We start from the raw sequence: 26,695 nt of genomic DNA, 5'->3' as shown, positions 1-26,695 counted from the left end.
AAACATGTATAGCCCAACGTTGCCTCAATGAGTTCATTCATGGGTGATAATAAGCACAAGTATCCACAAAAGAGAATAACTCTTAATATTCAATCAAAAATGAATAATGAGACCATTTGAAATGAATTTGAAAGAAAAGGATACAAGTAGAAATAGTTTAATCCCTCTAAAAGAAGTAAATAGGCACAAAATTGCACAAAAGGCAGTCTCCACTATCCTTATTCTACGGCTTGAACTAGTAACTTTTCACAACTATTCTAAGAACTATGAGTAGTGGTATTATATAGCAGATACAACAACTTTCAAAGCATAGCTAAAGTTATGATTGCAAGACTAAGTTAAACATGTACATAACCATTATGTAATTGCAAATAGCTTTAATCATGGCTCAAACAGACTAAAAGTTCAATACCACACACCCCCAAACCTAAACAAAGCATTGTCCTCAATGATTACAAAATGAATGAAATGAAAGCAATGCAAAGTATGGCAAAGAATGGCATAGTATAAATACTAACAGAAAACAAAAACAAAATAAAGGATAGAAAAAACCTGGTTAGGTTGCCTCCCAACAAGCGCTTTATTTTATGTCTAGGTAAGACATGATGTGAAGGTTAAGTGGCTAATGGTGGTGGTGGATGGAGAGTCTCAGCAACCTCAGGAATTGGTTGATAAGCATCATAGTATGGCTTAAGACGATGGCCATTCACTTTGAAAGTGTTCCCTGTCTGGATGTTTTGAATGTCCACTGCACCATGAGGATAAACATTAGTGACAAGAAACATACCATACCAACGGGAACGAAGCTTACCAAGGAAGAGCCTAAGGCGTGAATTGAATAAAAGAACTTTCTGCCCAATCTCAAACAACTTCCTAGGGATTGCATTGTCATGATATGCTCTGGTCATTTCGTTGTAAATTCGAGAGCTCTCATATGCATCATTCCTTAACTCATCAAACTCACTGAGTTGAAACCTCCTCAAATGGATTGCTTCCTTTAGATCCAAATTGAGCTTTTTTATTGCCCAATAAGCTCTATGTTCTAGCTCCACAGGAAGATGGCAAGGCTTTTCATAGACAAGTCGGAAGGGTGACATGCCTATGGGAGTCTTATATGCTATTCTATAAGCCCATAATGCATCATGTAAGCGCAACGACCAATCTTTTTTAGTAGGGCCTACAGTCTTCTCAAGGATTTGTTTGACTTTATAGCTTTTTAATAAAGCCTCAAATGATCGGTTGCAAAAGTCTGTACCTCCATCACTGATTATAGCTTTGGGAGTTCCAAATCTAGCAAATATGTATTCTTTAAGGAAACTGAGAACCATTTTAGAGTCATTAGTCCTAGTGGCGATTGCCTCAACCCACTTCAAATCGAGCAAAATATGCTCATCATGCATCGCTTCTATAGGCAAACGTGCCAAATGGGCATGTGAATGTGGTCTTTTCTTGGTCTTCAGAGGCTATCACGATTTGGTTATATCCCGAATAACCGTCCAAAAAGCAATAATGGCTATGACCTGCAAGACGTTCAAGCATTTGATCAATAAAAGGTAAAGGAAAATGATCCTTATGAGTTGTTGCATTGAGCTTGCGATAATCAATGCAAACAGTTTGGAGGGTGTGCACTCTTGTTGCTACCATGTCATCATGCTCATTTTTGACAACTGTGATGCTGGATATCTTAGAGACCACATGTATCGAACTTACCCATTTTGAGTCTGAAATTGGGTAAATAATTCCTACATCTAGCAGCTTCAAAATCTCCTTCTACACCACCTCTTGGATTTAGGCATCTTTGAGCTTTTCTAGTTGGCTTGGCTCCATCCTCCAAAAGAATCCGGTGCATGCACTTTATTAGGCTAATTCCCTTGATATTAGCTATTGTCCAACCAATAGCTTTCTTATTCTCTCTTAGAACTCTTACTAGCTTTATGCCTTAACATCACTTAAATGGGCATTGATAATGATAGGAAGAGTATTCTCATTACCAAGATAAGCATATTTAAGATGTTCAGGGATTGGTTTGAGTTTTAACGTTGGAGCTTGAATCACAGAGGGAATTGGCTTTTCTGTTGAGCTAGGAAGAGGCTCAATACATGGCTTCTCTCTAGTGGATCATCCCAACCTTGTGTTTCAATTGGTGCCTGTAATATTAAACTTAAATCAATAGAATTGCATTCATGAATGTCACTAGGGTACCTCATAGCTTCAAGGATTTGAAAAGTTCTTGTTTCTCCCAGAACAATCATGGTAAGCTTTCCGGAATGACAATCAATCATGGCATGAGCTGTGGCTAAAAATGGTCGACCAAAGATGAGAGGAAGATGATTTGGTAGAGGGCCCTCTTCCATTTCCAAAATTTGAAAATCTGCTGGTAGAACTAGGTCACCGATTTGGACAATCACATCTTCCACAATTCCTCGAGGATGAGTAAGAGAATGATCTGCTAGTTGAATCATCATATGAGTTGGCTTGAGATCACCTAATCGAAGTGCTTCATAAATAGAATAAGGCATTAAGTTAATTGAAGCACATAAATCACATAAACATTTATAAAACCTCATTGGACCAATTTGGCATAGAATGGTAAAGCTTTTAGGATCTTTCTCCTTTGGTGACAACTTTCTTTGCAAAACTAATGACACTTTCTCGCCAAATACCACCATAGCATTGAGTTCCACCATCCTTTTATTTGCGCACAATTCCTTTATGAACTTTGCATAACCTGGAATATGCTTTATTGCCTTGAAAAAAGGAATTGCAATTTCTAGATTCTTGATTGTCTATAGAAACTCTTTCTCGAGCTTCTCCTTTGAATTGAAAACCCTGCAGGGGTAAGGCATAGGTGGAGTATATCCTTCCACCTTAGTGTTAGAATTCAATTCACTAGGCTTAGATTTTACCTTAGGAACATTCAACTTGGCTGGAATGGTGCTTTCGTCATTAGGAGTTGATTTGGACTCCTTGTGATGTTGCTGGTAGTCTTCTTCTTCCTCTTGTTGGATAGCCACAAGTTCATGATGTGATATATAATAGCACTTAAATTAAACCCTCTTTTTGACAATTGTAGTATATGAATAAGTAGGGATCGTTCTAGGCCAGGGATTATGAGGGATTGCTAATCTACTCAAATTAAACTCAATTACACTAAAATAGACTCAAAAACAAAAAGCTAGACTCTAAAGACTCAAAACAAACTAGAATGACTCAAAACAACACTAAACAAACAAATAGACTCAAACTAGACACTAAAGGGTGATTTGGACGAATTCTAACTTTAACTTGACTTCAAACACTTAAAAACACAAATTGGACAGATTCTAGCTAATTTGACACAACAAAGTAAAGGGGATTGGGTTTTTGACGAATTTAAAGTTTAAACAAACATATTTGAATAACAAACTAAAGGAATACGAATTTGGTGAATTAATGGGTGATAGGCTAGCTAGAGGATCCTTCTCCACACATGACACACTTGCATACAAATCGATTTCTAGTTGCTTTTCCAATAAACCATGAACCTCAATGCCCCAGATTAACTGTGACTTCACTAATTATCCCTCAGATTTTCCTTAAGTCATTGAATTGGACAGACAACACATCGGCAACCAAATTATTCTTCAATAGTTCCCTACATGAACATCATAATAGAGATACAATCAAAGATCATTAAGCTTTGTGAAAATCATAAACATTGAGAAGGCATTCGTAACTATGACATCATGATACTCATGCCAGGAATTTAACTTAACATGATCGTGACCAGTGACCTCCACTACTTGTGAATATAAGTTCATAACAATTATGTGAAACTCCCTTATATTCTAGCGTCAAATTCATGCATGCAAACTAAGTATGCATCCTTAATCAACATACAATAATAAGTTCTGAATCAAACAGTTAAGTAAATTGCATTCACGATTTATGAAATCACAACTGGAAGTAATCAATTCATATTGCAAATATAATCATGGTTTCAAAGTCTCCTCTAGCTAAAACAAAATTAGTTCATCATATTCCCAGCAAAACAAAGAAAACTTAAATTAAATATTAAAAACAAAAGATGGATTACACCTAAGAACGTCTAACAATCCAACTTGAATGGCCAAAACTTCCAAGGCTGCTCCTCTTCTCTTTCTTCCTTGCTAGGCTGCAGCACAAGGATGTTTGGATATGAATTATGGTGATGGATGGATAGGTTGGATGGTGATAAGAGATGGATGATTTCTGGTGTGTCTTAGGGTGTAGCAAGGCTCTTTATTTATATGGGAAGGAAGGGGCATGGCTGAGAATTAAATTGGGAAAGGTTTAAGACTCCAAATCCTCCAAGAAAAGGGTAACAAATCAAAATCCTAAGAGGAAAAGGGTAAGTGATATGCGGCAGATCCAGGAAAGAAAAGGAAAGAGGTTTGCACGGCAAGGATTTGGTTTTCTAGAAGGAAAATGTGCGGCTCTTTTTAGGAATGGGATTAGGACTTCTAGAACCTATATTTAAGTGTCCTAAATTAATTAGGAACCCCCCAACAATTGGAATTTAAGTAAGAAAAGATTAGGATTGACTAAGTCAAAATAAGGAAGTTTGACTCATGTTTCCTTCTTTGTAGCTGATTCCTTTTCTTCCAAGTCTTGAATTAATTTCTTCCATCTCTTTAGCAGATTCGTAGCCTTTCTTGAACTTCAATTTCGTCCATCCACCTTTCTCCATGCATGTGCTATCCATTCCAAGCCCAAAACTACTCCAAAATGCTCCAAATTGCACTTTCTTGCCACTTTAGTTAATTGGACCTACAAACACACGAAAATAGCTTAAATCACTATAATAAATAGAAACTAACTAAGTAAATGCAAGGAAATAGGCTAACAAAGTTGCATAAATATGCTCCTATCAATTCATTAATTTGTTAAGGCTCCTTGGTGCTTTTAAGCTCCTTTACACTCCTCAAAGTGAGCACATTCACCTGTGCATTGTTCAAATCTTTTGGATTTACAACAACTTGACTAGGAAGCTTACCTGGTTCTCTTTTGGTTAATGACTGTCGCAATCTATCCAACCTAAGTTTCTAAGTTTGCAATTGAACAATTAGTCTTGTTCATGAAAGCTTAGGTAGAAACCTTGAAGTCTTGAGTGCTTTGAGCTAAAGAACTTACTTGTTCAGCCAATGTATTTATATGTCTTCAAGAGGCTTGCTTGGCGTAGATTGGGGAGGTGGCAGATTTTGCACATTGTTGTTGTTTCCCCATCTGAAATTAGGATGATTCTTCCATCTTGGGTTGTAAGTTGGAGCAAACGGATCATTCCTAGGTCTCTGATTTCCTTGAAATCCTCCTACCATGTTTGCTTCTTCATGAAACCCTTGCACTTGATGACATGCCTCAGATGAATGTCCCTCATAAACCTTATTGGTTTGTCGATTTCTGAAACTAAATTGCTTCATATTTGAAGCAATGTCCTCAAACATGGTCTTTCCTTGATCAGCCATCTTGTTCATCAAACCACCAGCAGTAGCATCCACCATCATACGATCAGAATCAAGCAATCCTTCATAGAAATACTGCATGAGCAACCGTTGTTCCAAGTTGTGATGAGGGCAAAAATGCAATAGAGTTTTGAAACGGTCCCAATACTCATGGAACAACTCTCCATGATTTTGCACAATTGACATGATTTCACACCTAAGCTTATTAGTGCATTGGGTTGGGAAAAGTTGTTTCAATAGATCTGGATAGAAGAGTGTGAAGCCATGCCTTACCCTTTTCCCTTAGTGAAAAAGGGAAAGAGCCTAAGACGTATCTCTTGAGGGGTTATGCCTTGGATCTTAATGGTATTGCACACCTCTACAAACTCCTTGATATGCAAATGGGGATCCTCACCTGCCAAACCATTAAATTTAGGTAAAAGATAAATCATACCTGATTTGAGTTCAAAGTTCTCCATGGTGGTGTCGGGATAATGAATGTATGAAGACTCCTCACTGATCTTGGGAATCGCATACTCCTTCAAAGCACGATTCGCCTCGTCATCATTATTATTGTTGTTGTTGTTGTTGTTGTTTGCCATGGCTATCTCGTCTTCTTCTAATTCAGCCTTGGGTGAGGATGAGGCTGACTTAGGTGTATGTGATTCTGAGTGGCAAGGAGAGCTTGGCAAAGATTGAGTTTTGAGAATCCTCACAGGTCTGAGTGTACGCCTCTTACCCAAACTTGACTAAACCATCATTTGTAGCCGCTCTAAGTCAATGGGTTGCTTGAATGGATTAAAAGACATATAACTAAAAACAAAATAAATTAAGTCAGTAAGAAAAACTAAAAGGAATTACAAAGTTATTTAAGCGCAATCCCCCGCAACGGCACCAGAAACTTGTTGGATAAATTAGACAACTTAACTAGGATCTTCAATTTACACAAATTTTATCCTTGCAAGTGCACAAATCATAAGCAATAGTAGAGAGGCTAGCAAGGGTCAAACCCATAGAGACTGATAAACAACTTAGTAAAACCTTTGAGTCTTATATATTAGCATTAGTTAATGACTCCTATGACTTAGAATGGGGGTTTTGAGTAAGTTTTGGCAAAGAAACAAGGACAGAAAGAAAAGGGAAAAATTAGAACTATCTAGAAACCAACCTAAGACATGAAATAGGTTAGAAACGTTTTAGGTATTAATTATGACTTAAAATGAACTAAGGCCTACCCGTAAACAATCATGAATTGATGATATGATCTTTTAACTTATCAATTGCAATGCACAACTTAGATGCTCATAGATCTAGCATGGCATATAATTAAATTGTATGAATCCTCACTTTCTTTGTATGTTAGATGCATGGCATATACATCAAACTTATATTAGTAGGTGCAACCTAGCATGACATGTACTATGATTTAGCACCTAGAAACTCATTAAGAACAAAGAGGATTACGAACATCACATGAACCCTAGAACATGGCATTTATCCTAGATTTTCATGAAATCAGTTTATATGACTAGTTCTTAACCCAACTACATGTTTCTAATGAATGAAAGAAGACATGGCAGCCATCCTTATCATTCTCAACAAAAAGAAAACATAAACAAGGTAGCTAAGCTTGAAAATATATGCTTGAAACAATTGAAGATAGAAAATTGATTTTAGCTTGCAAATGAAATTGACAAACTAAAACTGCATCATAACATTAATTCAATCATGTCTAGGGCTTCAAACTAGCCTTAAGTATCCATACTCTAAATTAATAACATAACAAAATACATAAAAAGTTAGGAAGGCTAGACCTTAAAAATTGCTCAAGGCTAAAGACTCCTGCTCTCTCTAGATTATGTGTTTTTCTATTTTTTCTCTTCTCTCCTCATGTTATGTATTTGTCTCCTATTAAAAGGCTTAGGAGTTATCTGACATCTAACACATTTACATCCTTGAACTGACTTTCATTTACAGCTCAATATAACCAACTTTTAGTATGAGAGTAACTAAAAACCAGCTGTTATTAGAATTTGTAACTAAACAGCTCCTCTTTATTCTATCATTATTTCTTTTAGAAATCTCCAAATTACAAATTGTAAAGACCATGAGAAAGAAGAATTTTTGGGCTTTCCAACCATATATGGCCCATTTTCTAATTCGCTCTGAGCACGTCGAGGCAAAGCTCGCAAGTTGGCTATTCTGCGAAGGCCTTTTCTGGTAGATCTTGGCCACTTGTGGGCTATGGTCTGGTCTTGGGCGAGTTGGGCTTCAAACTATCCATTCTAGGCTCTTAAGATATTCAAAATAATATGATTTCTTCAAGCCCTTACTTTCATTTTGAAATACAATACAAACAACAAAATACCTTGTGATGCATAAAGATTTTAAGTCAAAAACTTAAGTAAGGTGTAAAAGTATAACTTTATACACTCAACAAATACCCCCAAACTTAGATTTTGCTAGTCCTCGAGCAAACCAAAACTAAAAGAAATAAAAGCCACACAAAAGACAAACATAAGTTGATCTAAGACCAATTCTGTTGGTGAGACGAATGCATTCAGCTTATGCATTAAGCCTTTAAACCTTTAGGTATCCCTAATAGGAGGAGTTGTGTCTCCTAAGGGTTTAACAGTGACAATACTCCGAAACAACCAACAAAACAAAGATTAGAGCACTTTTGAAACAAGATAATAAGAATCAAAGCTCAATTATGCCTTACGATCCTAACTTTGACTTTACCCTTCCAGTAGTCAAATCTGCATGTTAGTGAGGTGCTCTAGCTCAAATTCAACATGTTAATAAGTTACAAGGTCAAGCAAGGAAGATAAGATTCGTCTCAACTCTAATCTCACAGGTTCACTCTTTCACTTGATTCTGAGGGCTTGCTCTCAACAAGTATATGTGAGTGAGGTTATGTAATGGAAAGCAAAATATTCTCACACATAATTCAATTAGAAACAAAGAACTTTCTGGACAAAATCTCATGAAAGGAATCAAATACTAAGAATAGGATAACACGCATACTTACTAGATCAACTAGGTTTTTCGTAAGATTATAATGTAAGGTTTTTAGGGTAGAGGCTATGAAACGATGGATAAGGAATACAAGAACTTGAGATGTACTGATAGGAGCATATTTAGGCAACTTAGCTAGCTTATTCTTGTGCATTTGTGCTATTATATCTTAGTTAATGTCATATTACAACTCAATTTCGTGTGTTTGTAGGTCCTATGGGTTAAAGTATCAAGAAAGTGCATTTTGGTGCATTTTGGAGCAATTTTGGACACTATGTGGATAGCTTGCATATGGGCCAACATGGATGGACGAATTTGGACTTCAAGAGGCTAGAAATGTGATAAGAAGAGGAAGGAACTAAGCTAAAGACAAAGTGGATGAGGAAGTAGCTCAAAGAGGAAACCCTATCCAAAACCTTATCTAAAACCTTATCCAACATTATCCAAAACATTATCCAAACCTTATCTCATCTTATCCTATCCAAACCTTATCATGTCTTAATCCTAATTGCAAGGGGACCTAAATAGATAATTCTAGAACCTATTTCTAGAAGCATCCTCTTCTAGAAGGCCCAAATCAGCCACAAAACCCATTCTTTCTAGAAACCCCACAAAAGTGGCGCATCAAACCCTTCTAGATGGCCTTGCCTTGCCTTGCAAGCCAATCCACCCTTTCCCTCACTTGTGCCGCACCTTCCTAGGCCTAATTCCCTTTGGATTCTGATTTCTAGGGCCTAATCCCTTTTGGATTTGGGTTACACAAGCCTATTATGAAACTAAGTGGGCCAAACCCCCTCCTAGGTGGATTTGATCACCCATAGCTGAACCCTAGGGCCCTAGTCCACTAAATCTGTTAAGTGTAACCCTAATCTACTTAACCTTAGGACTAATAAACATAAAATCAGCCAAAATTTCGTACCACCCTCTATGCAATTCAGAACCTTTGTGCCGCAACCCCTATCATCCATTCTTCAACCTCCATACACCTCCATACACCTCCATACACATCTGCCGCACCCCTACCACCATAATCAGCCATCCTCCATCCCTCTAAACAAGAGCACACCATCCAAAACCCCCAAATCCACCACACATACCTTGTGCCGCAGCAAGGAGGACGAAGAGGAGCCTAGCCGTGCATGCCATTCATCCTGGAATTGCTGAAATGTTTAGGTGTAATCTTTCTTATGATTTCAATGTTTAAATTCAATAATTTTTGTTGTGCAAACATGAGGAACTAATCCCCTTTTTGCTAGGGGGAATTTCGAAACCATGGTTATATTTGCATGTGATTTGATTACTTTCAGTTGTGATTTCATGAATGATGAATTCAATTTACTTATCTGTTTTAATTAAAACTTGTTTATGTATATGAATTGAGTGTGCACACTTAATTTGCATGCATAAATATGATGCTAGGGTATAAGGAAACTTCACCTAATCGTTGGGAACTTATATTCATGAGTAGTTAAGATTGTTGGTCACAATTATGTTAAGTAAATTCTTGGCATAAGTATCATGCGCTTTCATAGTTACGAATGCCTCGTCAACACCTATGATCTCCATAGGACCTAATGATCTTTGATTGTCTTTCTATTATGCGCTTTCATGTAGAAAACTTTTAAGGAATAATTTGATTGCAATGCGCTAATTCCATTCAATTCAATGACCTAAGGGAAATCTGAGAGTTAATTTAAGCGTACCTAATTAACTTGGGGTGTTGAGGTTCATAATTCATTGAATAAGCAACTGAAGATTGTGTTGTATGCAAGTATGCCATGTGTGGAGAAAAACCTCCTAGCCATCTCACCATCCACTTAATTCTATCAATTTCGCCCAAATCTGCCTAGTTTACATTATTGTTTTGTTTGTTTGATTTTCGTCCAAAACCAAATCCCCATTTGTTTTAGAGTGTCTAATTAGTTCAAATATGTTTTATATTGTGTTTTTAAGAGTTTTGAGTCAAGTTAGAACCAATTTTCGTCCAAGTTTGTGTTTAGGCTCAAAACTGCCCAGTTTGTGTTTTTAGGCAGTTTTGAGTGCTTTTAGCCTATTTTGAGTCTCGTGAACTTGTTTTGAGTCTTTTTAAGTGAGTTAAGTGTTTTAAAGGTTAGTTTTAATTATTTGAGTCAGTTTAGAGTGTTTAGCAATCCCTCCTAATCCCCGGTGTAAGAACGATGCCTACTTATTTATATGCTACAATTGTCAAAAGAGGGTTAATTTGTGTGTTAAGTTAATTTTCGCATCAAATTTTGGCGCCGTTGCCAGGGATTAGCAACTTTGCTAATCCTTTGTTATTTATTTTTAGTTATTTTCGTGTGTTATTGGTTTGTTATTGGTTTTAGTTTCTGACTTGTTTGCTTTCTTGTTTTAGGCACTAGTTTATGACTCGGAGTTCTCAACCGGTTCATGCGCATATCTTAGACTTTGACGATGATTTTGAGCGAGCCTTGAGAAGAAAGAAGAATCAACAAGAGCCTCAACCACCTTAACCTGCACCTAAGCTTGAAGAGGACGAAACACAAGTGGGAGAGGAGGCCACGACAAGGGTTTGTGAGGAAGAACAAGTTATGGCAGCCGACAACCGAATAATCAAGGAGCTTTCCGCTTCGGGATTGGATAATGCCATGCCTCTATGCATTCAATATCGAAGGGCAGCCCCCGACAAGACTGATGAGTCGAACTCAAGTCTAGTTTATTGCACCATATTCCTAAGTTCCATGGGTTGTCCATGGAAGATCCTAATAAACACTTGAAGGAGTTCGAGGTTGTTTGCTCAAGTATGACCCCGATGAATGTTGATGGGAGCATTTTGAAGATGAAGGCTTTTCCCTTTTCTCTTTTGGAAAAGGCTAAAGATTGGTTGTATGAACTAGCCCCCGAAACTGTCACATCATGGGAGAGTATGAAAAGGGCATTTTTGGAGAAGTTTTTCCCAACTTCTCGAGTCATTCTTTTACGTAAAAGGATTAGTGGCATTCAGCAAAATCAAGGTGAATCATTTCCAACTTATTATGAATGTTTTAAAACCCTTGTTGCTTCATGTCTATAGCACCAAATGAAGGAGGAGCTTCTTCTTCAATATTTCTACGAAGGGCTTCTACCAATTGAACGTCAAATGCTAGACGCCTCAGCGGGTGGAGCTTTAGTGGACAAAACACGTATGGCCGCCAAGACTCTCATTGCCAATCGAGCTTTGAATGCTCAACAATATGAAGGCGTTGGTCAAAGAGACATACCACGGCAGCAACAAGTTAATAAGGTAAATGCTATTTCCAAACTTCAAAATCAAATGGCTAATCTTACTTCTCTTCTTACGCAGGTGGTTGAAATACCAAAGGTACAAAGTGTGGTTGTTTGTGGCGTGTGCTCCATGAATGGACATCTCACGGACAAGTGCCCTCAATTGATTGAGAACGGAGGGTGGGAATTTGCCAATGCCGTGGGTTATGGAAGCCAAAACCAACCAAGGAGTGATCCTTTCTCTAGCACATACAATCCCGGTTGGACAGATCATCCAAATTTCAAATGGAGGGAGCGACAACAACCCCAACAACAAAGCACATTTAGGCAGCAACCTCCTGGATTCTACCAAAGGCCGTATGCACCCACACCACCCCAAGCTTAACCTACACAACCCAAATTAGGTTCGTCCATAGATAATGATCAAATCTTTCAATTACTAACTTCTATGGCGCAGGGAATGCCAAATAGGGACAAAAAGGTTGATGAATTAGAAAAGCAAGTAGGGCAGATTGCGGAGTTCATGGGCCAATTCAGAGAGCAAGGTAAGTTGCCTAGTTCAACCGTTGTCAACCCAAAAGGAGGATTTGAATCTGCCAAAGCAATCATGTTGCGAAGTGGAAAACAAGTTGGAACGGCCTCACAACCCTCCAATTCAGCCCCAATGGAGGATGAAAAGTTGCAATTCGAGGAGGGGGAGCAAGAGCAAGCCACGGCAAGGGTAACACCACCCATGCCGCAGCCACCCAAATTACACCATTCGGCTTCCAAGGGCAAGGATGTTCCAAATTTGATTATTTCTAATGTTATTCCTCCAAATGTACCATTTCCTCGTAGATTCATGCAAACAAAGAAGGAGGAGGCTGAAAAGGACATTTTAGAGACATTTAGAAAAGTACAAGTCAATATACCACTTTTGGATGCAATTAAGCAAGTTCCAAGGTATGCTAAGTTTTTAAAAGAACTTTGCACTACTAGGAAGAGAATTTCGAACAAAGAGGTTGTAAAGGTAAGTGAAAATGTCTCAGCCATCTTGCAACGTAAATTGCCCCCTAAATGCAAAGATCCGAGTAGTTTTACAATTCCTTGTGTTATTGGCAATAATCGTTTTGAACATGCCATGCTAGACTTAGGTGCATCTATTAATGTTATGCCTTACTCAATTTATACATCTATGAACCTAGGTGAGTTAAAAAACGATGGCGTGATTATTCAATTGGCCGATAGATCTAATGCCTATCCAAGGGGTGTTTTGGAAGATGTTTTAGTGCAGGTTAATCATCTAATCTTTCTGGCGGATTTCTACGTGCTGGAAATGGAAGAATCAAACCATGCCACGTCGTTGCCAATTCTTCTTGGCCGCCCCTTTATGAAAACTGCCCGCCCGAAGATTGATGTGTTTAATGGGACTTTGACAATGGAATTTGATGGGGAAGTTATTAATTTCAATCTTTCTGAATCTATCAAGTACCCTAAAGATGATCATTCATGTTTTGCTATTGATGTAATTGATTCGTTGGCGCAGGACCATTTTGAACAATTGAACGAAGATGCACTTGAATTGGTCATTACAAGAGGAATGGAACTCAAAGATAAGGAAGTAGGGCCATTGAGTACCCACGGCATGCATGGAGAACACCATGTCGTGGCCCCTAGAGTTGATATGATAGAGATAGTGGCTGCCCTTGAGTCATTGCCACTACAATATGGTAAGGCTTCGGACCCAATTTCAATTCCAATTTCAACCTATAAGCCCATTCTTTCAGTTGTGCAGCCACCTTCCCTTGAACTTAAACCATTGCCAAGCCATTTAAAGTATGTGTTCTTGGGAGACCAAGAGACCTTGCCCGTCATCATATCCTCCTCACTCACGGCACAAGATGAAGGTAAGTTAGTGAGGGTGTTAAAGGAGTACAAAACTGCAATTGGTTGGACCTTGGCCGACATCAAGGGAATAAGCCCGACCACGTGCATGCATTGTATACTTTTGGAGGAGGGGTCCAAAGCATCTCGAGAGGCTCAACGCCGACTCAACCCTCCAATGATAGAAGTTGTGAAGAAGGAGATAATCAAGCTCTTGGATTGTGGAGTGATCTATCCAATTTCAGATAGTCGGTGGGTGTCTCCGATTCAATGTGTTCCAAAGAAATCCGGAGTAACTGTGGTGACAAATGCCGAAAATGAGCTTGTTCCAACTCGAATCCAAACAGGTAGGAGGGTTTGTATTGACTATAGGAAGCTCAATGCCACTACAAGGAAGGATCATTTTCCCTTGCCACTCATTGATCAAATGCTTGAAAGGTTAGCGGGTTATGCTTTTTATTGTTTTCTTGATGGATATTCAGGTTATAATCAAATTGTGATAGCTCCGGAAGATCAAGAGAAAACCACTTTCACATGCCCCTTTGGTACATTTGCTTATCGTCGCATGCCATTTGGTTTATGTAATGCACCTGCCACATTTCAAAGATGCATGATGAGCATATTTTCAGATTATGTTGCGAAAATTATTGCGGTTTTTATGGATGATTTCAGCGTTTTTGGTGATTCATTTGATGGTTGTTTGAATAATCTTAGTTTGATTTTAAAATGATGCATTGAAACTAACCTTGTGTTAAATTGGGAAAAATGTCATTTCATGGTGATGCGAGAATTATACACACACAAATTAAACCCTCTTTTTGTCAATTGTAGTGAAGAATGTCAGTAGGGATCGTTCTGGACCGGGGATTAGGAGGGATTGTTAATCACTTGGATTTGACTCAAAAACGTAAAAACAAGTTTAAAACACTATACTAGACTCAAAGAATGCAAAACTCAAAATAAGTCCACAAGACTCCAAATACTTATAAAAACACAAAATAAGAAAGATTGTAATGACTAAGACTAAACAAAATATGGGGGGATTGGATTTGGATGAATTTAAACTAAAATGGACAGATTGTAAAGAAAACAAATTGTAAATACGAATTTGATGGAATTGAATGGATAGGAAGCTAGCTAAGGGGTTCATCTCCACACATGCTATACTTGCATAAAATGATTTCTAATTGCTTTTCAATAAACCATGAATTCTCAACGCCCCAGGTTAACCGTGATTGCACTAATTAACCCTCAGATTTTCCTAACGTTATTGAATTGGATGATTGCATACGACAACCCAAAACATTTCCCACAAGTCCCCTACATGATTGCATAATAGAGATACAAGCAAGAATCATTAAGTTCTTTGAAAACCATAAGCGTTGACGAAGCACTTGTTACTATGATTGCATGAAACTTATGCCAAGAATTTATTTAACGCGATTGTTTATAAGCAACCTCCACTACTTGTGAATATAAGTTCATAACTATTAGGTGAAACTTACTTATATTCTAGCATCATATTCATGCATGAAAATTAAGCGTGCACTCTCAATAAACATACATAAATAGGTTATCAATCAAATAGTTAAACAAATTGAATCCACAACTTATGAAACGCAATTGGAAGTAATCAAATTATATTGCAAGCATAAACATGTATTTCGAATCCCCCCCTAGCCAAGGGGGGGGGGGTTTAGTTCCTCATACGTACAAAACAAAGAGAATTGAAATCAAAGAAACGCCTAAACATTCCAACAACTCAAACTTGAATTGTATGAACGTTTAGGCCCTCTTCTCTTCCTCTTTATTGTGGCACAAGGTCTAAGGGATGTTGTTGGTGTGTTGAATGGATTGGGGAATTATGGAAATGGATGAGGAGTGGTGGAGAAAATGGTGCAGAAAATGGAGAGAAACTCACGGCAAAAGGGGGAAGTGTTTGTGTTGTGGTATCTACAATGGAATGGAAGTGTGTGTGAAAATGAGATGTGAATTGAATGAATCAAAAATGAATGAAGTGTGTGTGGTTTATATAGGGAGAGAATGGGTGAGAATGTGGCTGCAATGCATGTGAAAAACAGCTAGGAAAGTGGGTGGAAAGCTGGAATTGCACAAGGGGAATGCTGGAAAGGCAAGGGAAGTGCACGGCATTGAGTGTGTTTGTGTGTTGTGGCTGATTTGTTTGTTGGTTAAAGCTTGTGAAAGCATGTGAATGTTGTTTGTGTGAAGTGTGTGTGAATGCATGTGGATTAAAGAGTGAATGGTGGCTGAAATAATGATGGAAAACAGCTAGGAGAAGTATGGAATGCATGTGAAATGTAAAGGGAAAAGCTGGAAATGCTAGTGTGTGCTGGAAATGGGAATGAAAGCCACGGAAAAGGCTTGTGGATGAGTTGGAAAAGCATGTGAATGCTGGAAATGGGAATGAAGGCCACGACAAAGGCTTCTTTGGTGCTGAAATGGGTGCTGTTTTGCATGCCAAGGGATGTGTGATGAATGATAAAGTTTTGCATGTGCTTAATGATTAAAGGGTGAGAGGATGCAGCTGCAATAATGTAGTGGGAAGGCTGGAAGTTTGAATGGGGAATGCACATGCAAAACAGCTAGGAAAAGTTGTGGATTAGGTTAGAAATGTCAAGGTTAGGCACGGCAAAGGATGGGCTGTTTTGTGTTGGAATGAATGTGGATGCATGATGAAGAGTTAATAAATAATGCATGTAGGGTTAGGAAATAAAATCATAACTTAAAGGGGGGAATGATTAAAGGGTGTGGCTAGGTTGGAAAGGTGTGGAAGATGGATGGAATTAGGGGGAAGCACGGCTTTGATGGTGTTTTTCTGCAATGGTTGCAATGATGAAATGGATGGGAGTGCATGTGGATTAAAGGGGGAAGGTATGGTTATGGTTATGATAAGTGATAAGTGAATGGAAGTGATAAGTGATAAGTGAATGGAAGTGATAAGTGATAAGTGAATGGAAGTGATAAGTGAATGGTTATGATAAGTGATAAGTGAATGGTTTGATCTTCAATTTCATCCATCTACTTGGCTTTAAGCATATGCAATCCATTCCAATCTCTAATTTGCTCCAAAAGGCTCCAAAAGGCATCCTTTTGCATACTTTGCCCTTAGAACCTGAAAACACACAAAAGAAGCATAAAGGACTAAAATAACTAAAGAAACATAACGTAAATGCACGAGAACTAGCCATTTAAGTAGCATGAATATGCTCCTATCACATGGTTAAACAAGGCATAGTTTTAGGTCATATTATTTCTGAAAAAAGTATTGAGGTAGATAAGTCAAAGATAGATCTTGTGCGTCACTTACCCTCTCCTACTTCGGTTAAAGAGGTTCGTTCGTTCCTTGGACATGCAGGTTTTTATAGAAGGTTCATCAAGGATTTCTCGAAGGTCTCCCAACCTCTATGCCACCTCCTACAAAAAGATGCACCTTTTGACTTCACCAAGGAGTGCACGGCAGCCTTCCAACTCCTTAAGGACATGCTAACCACGGCACCCATCATTGTGCCACCTGATTGGAGCCTTCCATTCGAGCTCATGTGTGATGCATCCGATTATGCGTTAGGGGCTGTTTTAGGCCAAAGGAAGGACAAGAAGCCGCATGTCATCTACTACGCATCTCGGATGTTGAATGACGCTCAATTAAACTATTCGACCACTGAAAAAGAACTTCTTGCCATTGTCTTTGCTTTAGATAAATTTCGATCATATTTACTTGGTACTAAGGTTATTATTTTCACTGATCATGCAGCTTTAAAGTACTTGTTCACCAAGAAGGAAGCCAAACCACGGCTAATTCGATGGATGCTACTTCTTCAAGAGTTTGACATCGAAATCAAGGACAAAAAGGGAAGTGAAAATGTGGTGGCTGACCACCTAAGCAGTATGATACATGAGGAGGAACCATACCCTATTGCAGAAACCTTCCCCGACGAGCAATTGCTATCCATTAAGGTAAGTGAGCCTTGGTATGTGGATTTGGTGAATTATTTGGTGACTAAACAAGTTCCAAACACTTTAAATAGAAACCAACGTGATAAATTGAAAAACGAAGCTAGGTTTTATGTTTGGGATGATCCATACATGTGGAAATATTGCTCGGATCAGATTATACGTAAGTGTGTGCATGACAAGGAATTCAATTCTATTTGAACATTCTGTCACACTTATGCATGTGGGGGACACTTTGGGACACAACGCACAGCCCTTAAGGTTTTAGAATGTGGATTCTATTGGCCAACTTTATTTAAGGATGCTAGAAACTTTTGTATGTCTTGTGATCGTTGCCATAGAATGGGTAACATTAGTGCAAAGGATCAAATGCCGCAAAATGTTATACTTCCTCACATGGTTTCCTTTATGGGTCCTTTTCCTTCCTCACATGGTTTCCTTTATATCTTACTTGCTGTGGATTATGTGTCGAAATGGGTGGAAGCAAAAGCCACCCGAACTAATGATTCTCCAGTGGTTGCAGATTTCATTAGAACTAACCTATTTGCAAGGTTTGGAATGCCACAAGTGATCATAAGTGATGGAGGGTCTCACTTTTGCAATCAAACCATTGAGGTTTTGCTCAAGAAGTACAACGTCACGCATAAGGTTTCAGCACCTTATCATCCTCAGACCAATGGGCAAGCTGAGGTTTCAAATAGGGAGATTAAGCAAATTCTAGAAAAAACTGTGGGCCCTACAAGGAAGGATTGGAGTGTACGTTTGGAGGATGCGTTGTGGGCATATCGCACGGCATATAAGACACCCCTGGGCATGTCCCCATTTCGGCTCATTTATGGCAAATCATGCCATCTTCCCGTGGAATTGGAGCACAAGGCGCATTGGGCCATCAAGACATTCAACATGGACATTGATGCTGTTGGAATTCACAGGAAGCTCCAATTGAATGAATTAGAAGAGATTAGGAACGAGGCGTATGAAAACGCTCGAATTTACAAGGAGAAGACAAAGGCTTTCCATGATAAGATGATTCGAGGCAAATCATTCTCCATTGGGCAGAAAGTGCTACTCTTTAATTCTCGCCTTCGCTTATTTCCTGGTAAGTTGCATTCTAAGTGGGTTGGCCCGTTTGTTATTACTAATGTCTTTCCTTATGGTGCAGTCCAAGTTCAAAGCTTGAAAACATGACAAGAGTTCAAGGTGAATGGCCATCGATTAAAGCCCTACTATGAGAATTTCGAGAAGCATGTTATGGATGATGTACCCTTCCATGTTGTGGGTACTACTAATGAAGCTTAGCATGGCGTATTCCTCTGGCTGGAAGACGTTAAAGCAAGCGCTTCTTGGGAGGCAACCCATGTATTCGACAAGGAGAAGATGGAACTTCCACTCCAAACCCAGATTTGCATTTCTAAACCCTTCTCCTTGTTTTATTTTATCATGCTTAGTTGTTTGTTATTTGTTTGCTTTTGTGTGAGTCTTCGTGTGAAACATTGAGGACAATGTTTGATTTAAGTGTGGGGGGGGTAAACAAGTGTTTTTATGCAAAATTCGTGGGATTCATTCACCTATCAGTTTTAATGTTGTTTCTCACTGTTTTTAAGTGTTTTTAATGCATTTTGAGCTGTTTTGATGTGTTTTGAAGTAAAAATCCGAAAATTTGAAAAAAAAAAATCGAAAAAAGTGTTTTGAAAAGGCCAAAAAGAGTTGTTTTTGTGTGTGTGTTTGTGTCTTAGGGTACCTTCCAACACAATGATGAGGATTTGGTTTTTAATGGATGACTGTTAAAGAGAGTTACAAACAATGATGGAAGTTTGATTTGCTCCTTGGTTTATGCTTGGTTGTAGTTATAGTTTACGAATTCACATGTAATCACAAAGGATAAAATCAGTTTTTGTAACATGCTTGAAGGAAAGAACTCAAACAAACGCTACATCCCTGAGAGACTTGAGCCTAAACGTTTATTTGGAGAGTTATTAATCTGTGCATTCTTGTTTTCTAAGGTCGTTGCATGATCTCATTATTCTTTGCTTGGTTGCTACTTAGAATGTGTTTCATCACTATAGTTCCAAATACTAGAACTCATACCCGTTTCATTCAAAGCATGAGATTGATTAGCATAACAAATAACAAGATGAAGTTGTGTAGTAGTCACCACCATAGCCAAATAGCCGAATCCACCCTTGTCATTTGTATTGTAGGTTTAAACCCCTTTGAGCCTTATTTAGCCTAATTTCTTTGTTAACCACATCACCCTTACCTAGCCTAGAATAGGACTTTCCATACCCTTGTTCTTGAAGTATAGTGGAGCATAACTTAGAAGGAATTCCTTTTGAGTGACATTTGGGCAGAAAACAAGTGTGGGGGAAGGGATTTTGTAAGTGTGTGTGCGCCAAAGTCTTAAAAGAGGCACAAGAAAAAGAAAGAAAAAACGAAAAAACAAATGGTGAAAAAGAAGAAAAAGAAGAAGAAAAGAAAGAAAAGGAGTGAAAATAAGTGAGAATGAACTCACAAGTGTGATTGTTGAAGAAAGGGTCCAAAAAGTTTGAATATGGCCCTAAGTGTTGTGTGACTTCCCCTTGGGTGTTCAAAGTTGACCTCTGCGTTCTAAAGGGAATTCTAAGTGCCTAATTCAATACTTTGCTCACTATTGGTTTAAGAATGTTTGTTTATCCTTCACCTTTCGTTGTTAGCCAATACCCTAGCCCCGTTACAACCCTTTGACTTCCATCTTGATTGTTATGTGTTTCAATATGTGGAGTTTAAAATGGGTTTCAGCATATGGTATCTCTGGTTCTCGCATCTAAGTAGTGGCATTCCATTCATGAGATCATATATATACATGTTAATAATTCCAGAAAATGCTTTCCTTGTTATAACATATGTGAGTGTTCGTCTACATGTTTACATCAATCTTCTCACATATACCTAGTGTAGGGAGTGTAGTCAGAAAATCTGTGTGAAAATAGAAAGTATATCCGGTGAGGAATTGAGGAAATTCTCTAAGGCATGTTACTACATTCAAAATGTTGTTTTAATTGATGAAATGTGAGCTAGTGAATGGTGACTATGATTAAGTATGCTCGAGGGTAAGGATTGCTTAAATCTATATGAGTAGTGATCTTTGACATGTTATGTCTCATTGGAAATCCCTGAGGCGAACGTTGGAAGGTTTAGATTGCTTGTTTTGTTACTTTTTGTTGTTTGTTTTGCTCAAGGACTAGCAAAAGATAAGTGTGAGGGAATTTGATAGGAGCATATTTAGGTGACTTAGCTAGCTTATTCTTGTGCATTTGTGTTATTATATCTTAGTTAATGTCGTATTACAACTCAATTTCGTGTGTTTGTAGGTCCTATGGGTTAAAGTATCAAGAAAGTGCATTTTGGTGCATTTTGGAGCAATTTTGGACACTATGTGGATAGCTTGCATATGGGCCAACATGGAGGGACGAATTTGGACTTCAGGAGGCTAGAAATGTGATAAGAAGAGGAAGGAACTAAGCTAAAGACAAAGTGGATAAGGAAGTAGCTCAAAGAGAAAACCCTATCCAAAACCTTATCTAAAACCTTATCCAACATTATCCAAAACATTATCCAAACCTTATCTCATCTTATCCTATCCAAACCTTATCATGTCTTAATCCTAATTGCAAGGGGACCTAAATAGATAATTCTAGAACCTATTTCTAGAAGCATCATCTTCTAGAAGGCCCAAATCAGCCACAAAACCCATTCTTTCTAGAAACCCTACAAAAGTGGCGCATCAAACCCTTCTAGAAAGCCTTGCCTTGCCTTGCAAGCCAATCCACCCTTTCCCTCACTTGTGCCGCACCTTCCTACGCCTAATTCCCTTTGGATTCTGATTTCTAGGGCCTAATCCCTTTTAGATTTGGGTTACACAAGCCTATTATGAAACTAAGTGGGCCAAATCCCCTCCTAGGTGGATTTGATCACCTATAGCCGAACCCTAAGGCCCTAGTCCACTAAATCTGTTAAGTGTAACCCTAATCTACTTAACCTTAGGACTATATAAACATAAAATTAGCCAAAATTTTGTACCACCCTTTATGCAATTCAGAACCTTTGTGCCGCAACCCCTATCATCCATTCTTCAACCTCCATACACCTCCATACACATCTGCCGCACCCCTACCACCATAATCAGCCATCCTCCATCCCTCTAAACAAGAGCACACCATCCAAAACCCTCAAATCCACCACACATACCTTGTGCCGCAGCAAGGAGGAGGAAGAGGAGCCTAGTCGTGCATGCCATTCATCCTGGAATTGCTGAAACGTTTAGGTGTAATCTTTCTTATGATTTCAATGTTTAAATTCAATAATTTTTGTTGTGCAAGCATGAGGAACTAATCCCCTTTTGGCTAGGGGGGAATTTCAAAACCATGGTTATATTTGCATGATGATTTGATTACTTTCAGTTGTGATTTCATGAATGATGAATTCAATTTACTTATCTGTTTTAATTAAAACTTGTTTATGTATATGAATTGAGCGTGCACACTTAATTTGCATGCATAAATATGATGCTAGGGTATAAGGAAACTTCACCTAATCGTTGGGAACTTATATTCATGAGTAGTTAAGATTGTTGGTCACAATTATGTTAAGTAAATTCTTGGCATAAGTATCAAGCGCTTTCATAGTTACGAATGCCTCGTCAACACCTATGATCTCCATAGAACCTAATGATCTTTGATTGTCTTTCTATTATGCGCTTTCATATAGAAAACTTTTAAGGAATAATTTGATTGCAATGCGCTAATTCCATTCAATTCAATGACCTAAGGGAAATCTGAGAGTTAATTTAAGCGTACCTAATTAACTTGGGGTGTTGAGGTTCATAATTCATTGAATAAGCAACTGAAGATTGTGTTGTATGCAAGTATGCCATGTGTGGAGAAAAACCTCCTAGCCTCTCACCATCCACTTAATTCTATCAATTTCGCCCAAATCTGCCTAGTTTACATTATTGTTTTGTTTGTTTGATTTTCGTCCAAAACCAAATCCCAATTTGTTTTAGAGTGTCTAATTAGTTCAAATATGTTTTAGATTGTGTTTTTAAGAGTTTTGAGTCAAGTTAGAACCAATTTTCGTCCAAGTTTGTGTTTAGGCTCAAAACTGCCCAATTTGTGTTTTTAGGCAGTTTTGAGTGCTTTTAGCCTATTTTGAGTCTCGTGAACTTTTTTTGAGTCTTTTTAAGTGAGTTAAGTGTTTTAAAGGTTAGTTTTAATTATTTGAGTCAGTTTAGAGTGTTTAGCAATCCCTCCTAATCCCCGGTGTAAGAATGATCCCTACTTATTTATATGCTAGAATTGTCAAAAGAGGGTTAATTTGTGTGTTAAGTTAATTTTCGCATCATGTACCAAAGTGTCTTCCTTGGAAAACCAGCATGCTCTCCTCTTGAATTGATCTTCTTTACTTGTTCTCGTTGTCCAGGACCCATGGATTTTGAAATTGCATCTTCTTCTTAGAATTTTGGAGCTTTTTTTTTTTTTTTTTTTGTGTTTTTTAAGAGAAGTTTCATTTTTCTTTTTATTTTACTTTTACTCGTTTGTTGGACACAAGGTTTTTCATTGATACCAACTTTGGGGCATGACATAAGTCATGTGTTTGGTGCTTTTACAATAGTTGAGAGGAAAAAGCTCGACGGTAGGAGAGTGAGAAACTCGAGGCTAGGCTTGTAGTTGGTGCATGAAAGATTGCAACAACCGCTTAGAAGAAATTTTCTGCAATTGGGAGACGATGTTCTTCTCTATGCTTGCAACTGAAGGAAATGCGCTCTCTTTCTCTGATCTTTGCTCTCTTTTTATAGAGGATGAAGGCTCTCTTTTATTTCTACTGGGTAAAAGTGTGTTCCGAAACTACTTGTTTCATGTGGCCAAATGCATTGGATCCTGCTTCTTGTCCTATGGATAATAGGAGGCGCCAAAACTAGGTTATTAACTATTGATAAATGGGTTAGATGGGTTGCATCATGAATAGGTTCACTGGACACATATGTCTTGGTGTTGAAAATAAGAAGATATATGTCTTGGCTGGAAAGCCTGATGTAGAAATAGGTTATTGTTATGGACAATGCACAACTAAAATAAGGTGTTGGAAATTATCTCATTTGTTATTCAGCGTGGGACTATCCCAAGTAATTGGCCTGGACTTTTGTTCCAAGTAAACTAAATTTTCTATTATCAAAGAGTTTCCATGGGTCTTGTAGACCTCCGTAACCTTCCAAATCTTAACCCCTCTTGCAAGCCCTGTAAAACCACAAATGTTGGGCCATGTGAGCTTGGTAGGTGTTTGGTTTAAAGGAATGTACTTGGTGTGGCGTGATATATTTTCTTGTTTAGCATGAGATGAGAATTAAACTTACATAAATGCTTACTAAACCATTAATTTTGCCAATAAATTTGTATAATATCATCGAGATTCGCATGAGGCAATAAGACTGTATAGAGCAATGAACATCTGATGTTTTTGGGCCTTCGCGTGTAATTTTTATGCCCTAACACATTTCTTCCAATTTTTATTTTTAAGTTAATTAAAATTAATATAGGACTTTATCATTGTAGGCAATGTCGCAATGGAGTCGTAGTAATTTTAGAATATTCGACATATAATGAGTTTAATGTGAATATTATAAGATAAACATATAAAACATAAATAAAATATTACAAAAATGAACTTGGCGGCACACGAGTGGGGCATGAAAGTGTACATCTCACGTGGTGCCACCTGTAAGTTTCTTCATTTTTAGTTTAGATTTAATATTTTTTTAAGGGGTACGTTGATTCATGTTAAAAAAGTTGGGCTGTTGTTGGATTTAGCCCAATTTTTCTATTTTTTAACTTTAATTCAATTTCTTGATTTATGCATCTTTACTCAAAATTTTAATTTGAATATTTAAATATGAAAATTTAACCACTTTCATGAAAAATAGTTAAAAGAAAATTTATGTCATCAAACACGATACCTATATCATAGGTTGATAAAATATATTTAACCTGTGATAAGGGTATCTCAAAAATAAATAAAAATTAATCTACCTATCATCCATGAAAATATCTCAAAAGTATTACGCATCATAATTTTGATGTTTAGGACAAAAACTTGTTGCCTGTGGTAGGGAAGGCTTTGTTATTTAACTGTATTGGTACTAATTGCCACAAGGGTGACTCTATTTAATTTTATTTCTTTTCTATATATAAAAAAAAAGAAAAATGAAAATCATTCAAAGGAATTTTATCTTCCATACATTTACAAATACATAATAGTATATATACTGATATATATATATATATATATATATAAATAGAGTGTCACATCCCGGGCTCGACTTCACCGTAGCACGATATTGTCCGCTCTGGGCCCTGACCACGCCCTCATGGTTTTGTTTCTGGGAACTTACACGAGAACTTCCCAGTGGGTCACCCATCTTGGGAATGCTCTCACCCCAACTCGCTTAACTTCGGAGTTCCAATGGAACCCCAAGCCAGTGAGCTTCCAAAAAGCCTCGTGCTAAGTAAAGATGGGAATGTACATATAAGGCTTACATGATCCACTCCCCTGGGCGATGTGGGATGTTACAATCCACCCCCCTTAGGGGCTCGATGTCACATCCTAGCCCGGGCCCCCACCACATCCCAGGCTCGACTCCACCGTAGCACGATATTGTCCGCTTTAGGCACCGACTATGTCCTCACGGTTTTGTTTCCGGGAACTCACACTAGAACTTCCCAGTGGGTCAGCCATCCTGGGATTGCTCTCGCCCGAACTCGCTTAACTTCGGAGTTCCCATAGAACCCGAAGCCAGTGAGCTCCCAAAAAGCCTCGTGCTAGATAGAGATGGGAATATACATATAAAGCTTACAAGATCCACTCCCCTAGGCGATGTAGGATGTAACAATCCACCCTCTAGAGGCCCAACGTCCTCGTCGGCACACTTCTGGCCAGGGATTGGCTCTGATACCAAATTGTCACATCCCAGCCTAAGGCCCCCACCACTTCCCGAGCTCGACTCCATCGTAGCACGATATTGTCCGCTTTAGTCCCCGACTATGCCCTCACTGTCACGGTTTTGTTTCTGGGAACTCACACGAGAACTTCCCAATAGGTCACCCATCCTGGGATTGCTCTTGCCCGAACTTGCTTAACTTTGGAGTTCCCATGGAACCCGAAGCCAGTGAGCTCCCAAAAGGCCTCGTGCTACGTAGAGATGAGAATATACATATAAAGCTTACAGGACCCCTGGGTGATGTGGGATGTAACAATCCACCCCCTTAGGGGCCCAACATCGTCGTCGGCACACTTCTGGCCAGGGATTGGCTCTGATACCAAATTGTCACATCCCGACCTCGGTCCCCACCACATCCCGGGCTCGACTCCATCGTAGCACAATATTGTCCGCTTTAGGCCCCGACTACGCCCTCACGGTCACGGTTTTGTTTCTGGGAACTCACACGAGAACTTCCCAGTGGGTCACCCATCCTGGGATTGCTCTCACCCGAACTCGCTTAACTTCAGAGTTCCTATGGAACCCGAAGCCAGTGAGCTCCCAAAAAGCCTCGTGCTAGGTAGAGATGGGAATACACATATAAGGCTTACAGGATCCACTCCTTTGGGCAATGTGGGATGTAACACTCGACGTCCTCGTCCGCACACATCCGGCTAAGGATTAAATCTGATACCAAATTGTCGTATCCTAGCCCGGGCCCACACCACATCCCAGGTTTGACTCCACCGTAGCACGATATTATCCGCTTTAGGCCTCGACCACGCCCTCGAGGTCTTGTTTCTGGGAACTCACACGAGAACTTCCCAGTGGGTCACCCATCATGGGAATGCTCTCGCCTGAACTCGCTTAACTTCGGAGTTCCCATGGAACCCGAAGCCAGTGAGCTCCCAAAAGGCCTCGTGCTAGGTAGAGATGAGAATATACATATAAGGCTTACAGGAACCACTCCATTGGGCAATGCGTGACCCCCACCACATTCTGGGCTCGACCCCACCGTAGCACGATATTGGCCGCTTTGTGCGCCGACCACACTCTTACGGTTTTGTTTCTGGGAATTCACATGAGAACTTCCCAGTAGGTCACCTATCCTGGGATTGCTCTCGTGCGAACT

The 26,695-nt window shown here is 38.8% G+C and overlaps 1 protein-coding gene, 1 non-coding gene and 1 pseudogene across 2 annotated transcripts; 2 read left to right on the top strand and 1 right to left on the bottom strand.

Annotated features, from left to right (window-relative positions):
* Window positions 1–614: 614 nt before the first annotated feature.
* Window positions 615–1,400, bottom strand: LOC103937689. Its single transcript, XM_009347631.1, has one exon. The coding sequence runs from the start codon at window positions 1,398–1,400 to the stop codon at window positions 615–617; it is 786 nt and encodes a 261-aa protein (XP_009345906.1).
* Window positions 1,401–5,577: 4,177 nt separating this feature from the next.
* On the top strand, window positions 5,578–5,684 carry LOC125470915. Its single transcript, XR_007253284.1, has one exon. It is a non-coding gene; the product is annotated as a small nucleolar RNA R71 (small nucleolar RNA).
* A 6,700-nt stretch (window positions 5,685–12,384) lies between these two features.
* Window positions 12,385–18,854, top strand: LOC125470891 (annotated as a pseudogene).
* Window positions 18,855–26,695: the final 7,841 nt, after the last annotated feature.

The sequence above is a fragment of a genome, unplaced genomic scaffold, assembly GCF_019419815.1.
Source record: "Pyrus x bretschneideri cultivar Hongxiangsu unplaced genomic scaffold, Pyrus_bretschneideri_v1 Contig54, whole genome shotgun sequence".
NCBI lineage: Eukaryota > Viridiplantae > Streptophyta > Magnoliopsida > Rosales > Rosaceae > Pyrus > Pyrus x bretschneideri.
This window is presented reverse-complemented; position numbering and strand designations above follow the sequence as displayed.

Excerpts from the sequence above, each read along its gene's own strand:
- LOC103937689 (XM_009347631.1), bottom strand. The coding sequence starts at position 1,400 with ATGCATGATGAGCATATTTTGCTCGATTTGAAGTGGGTTGAGGCAATC.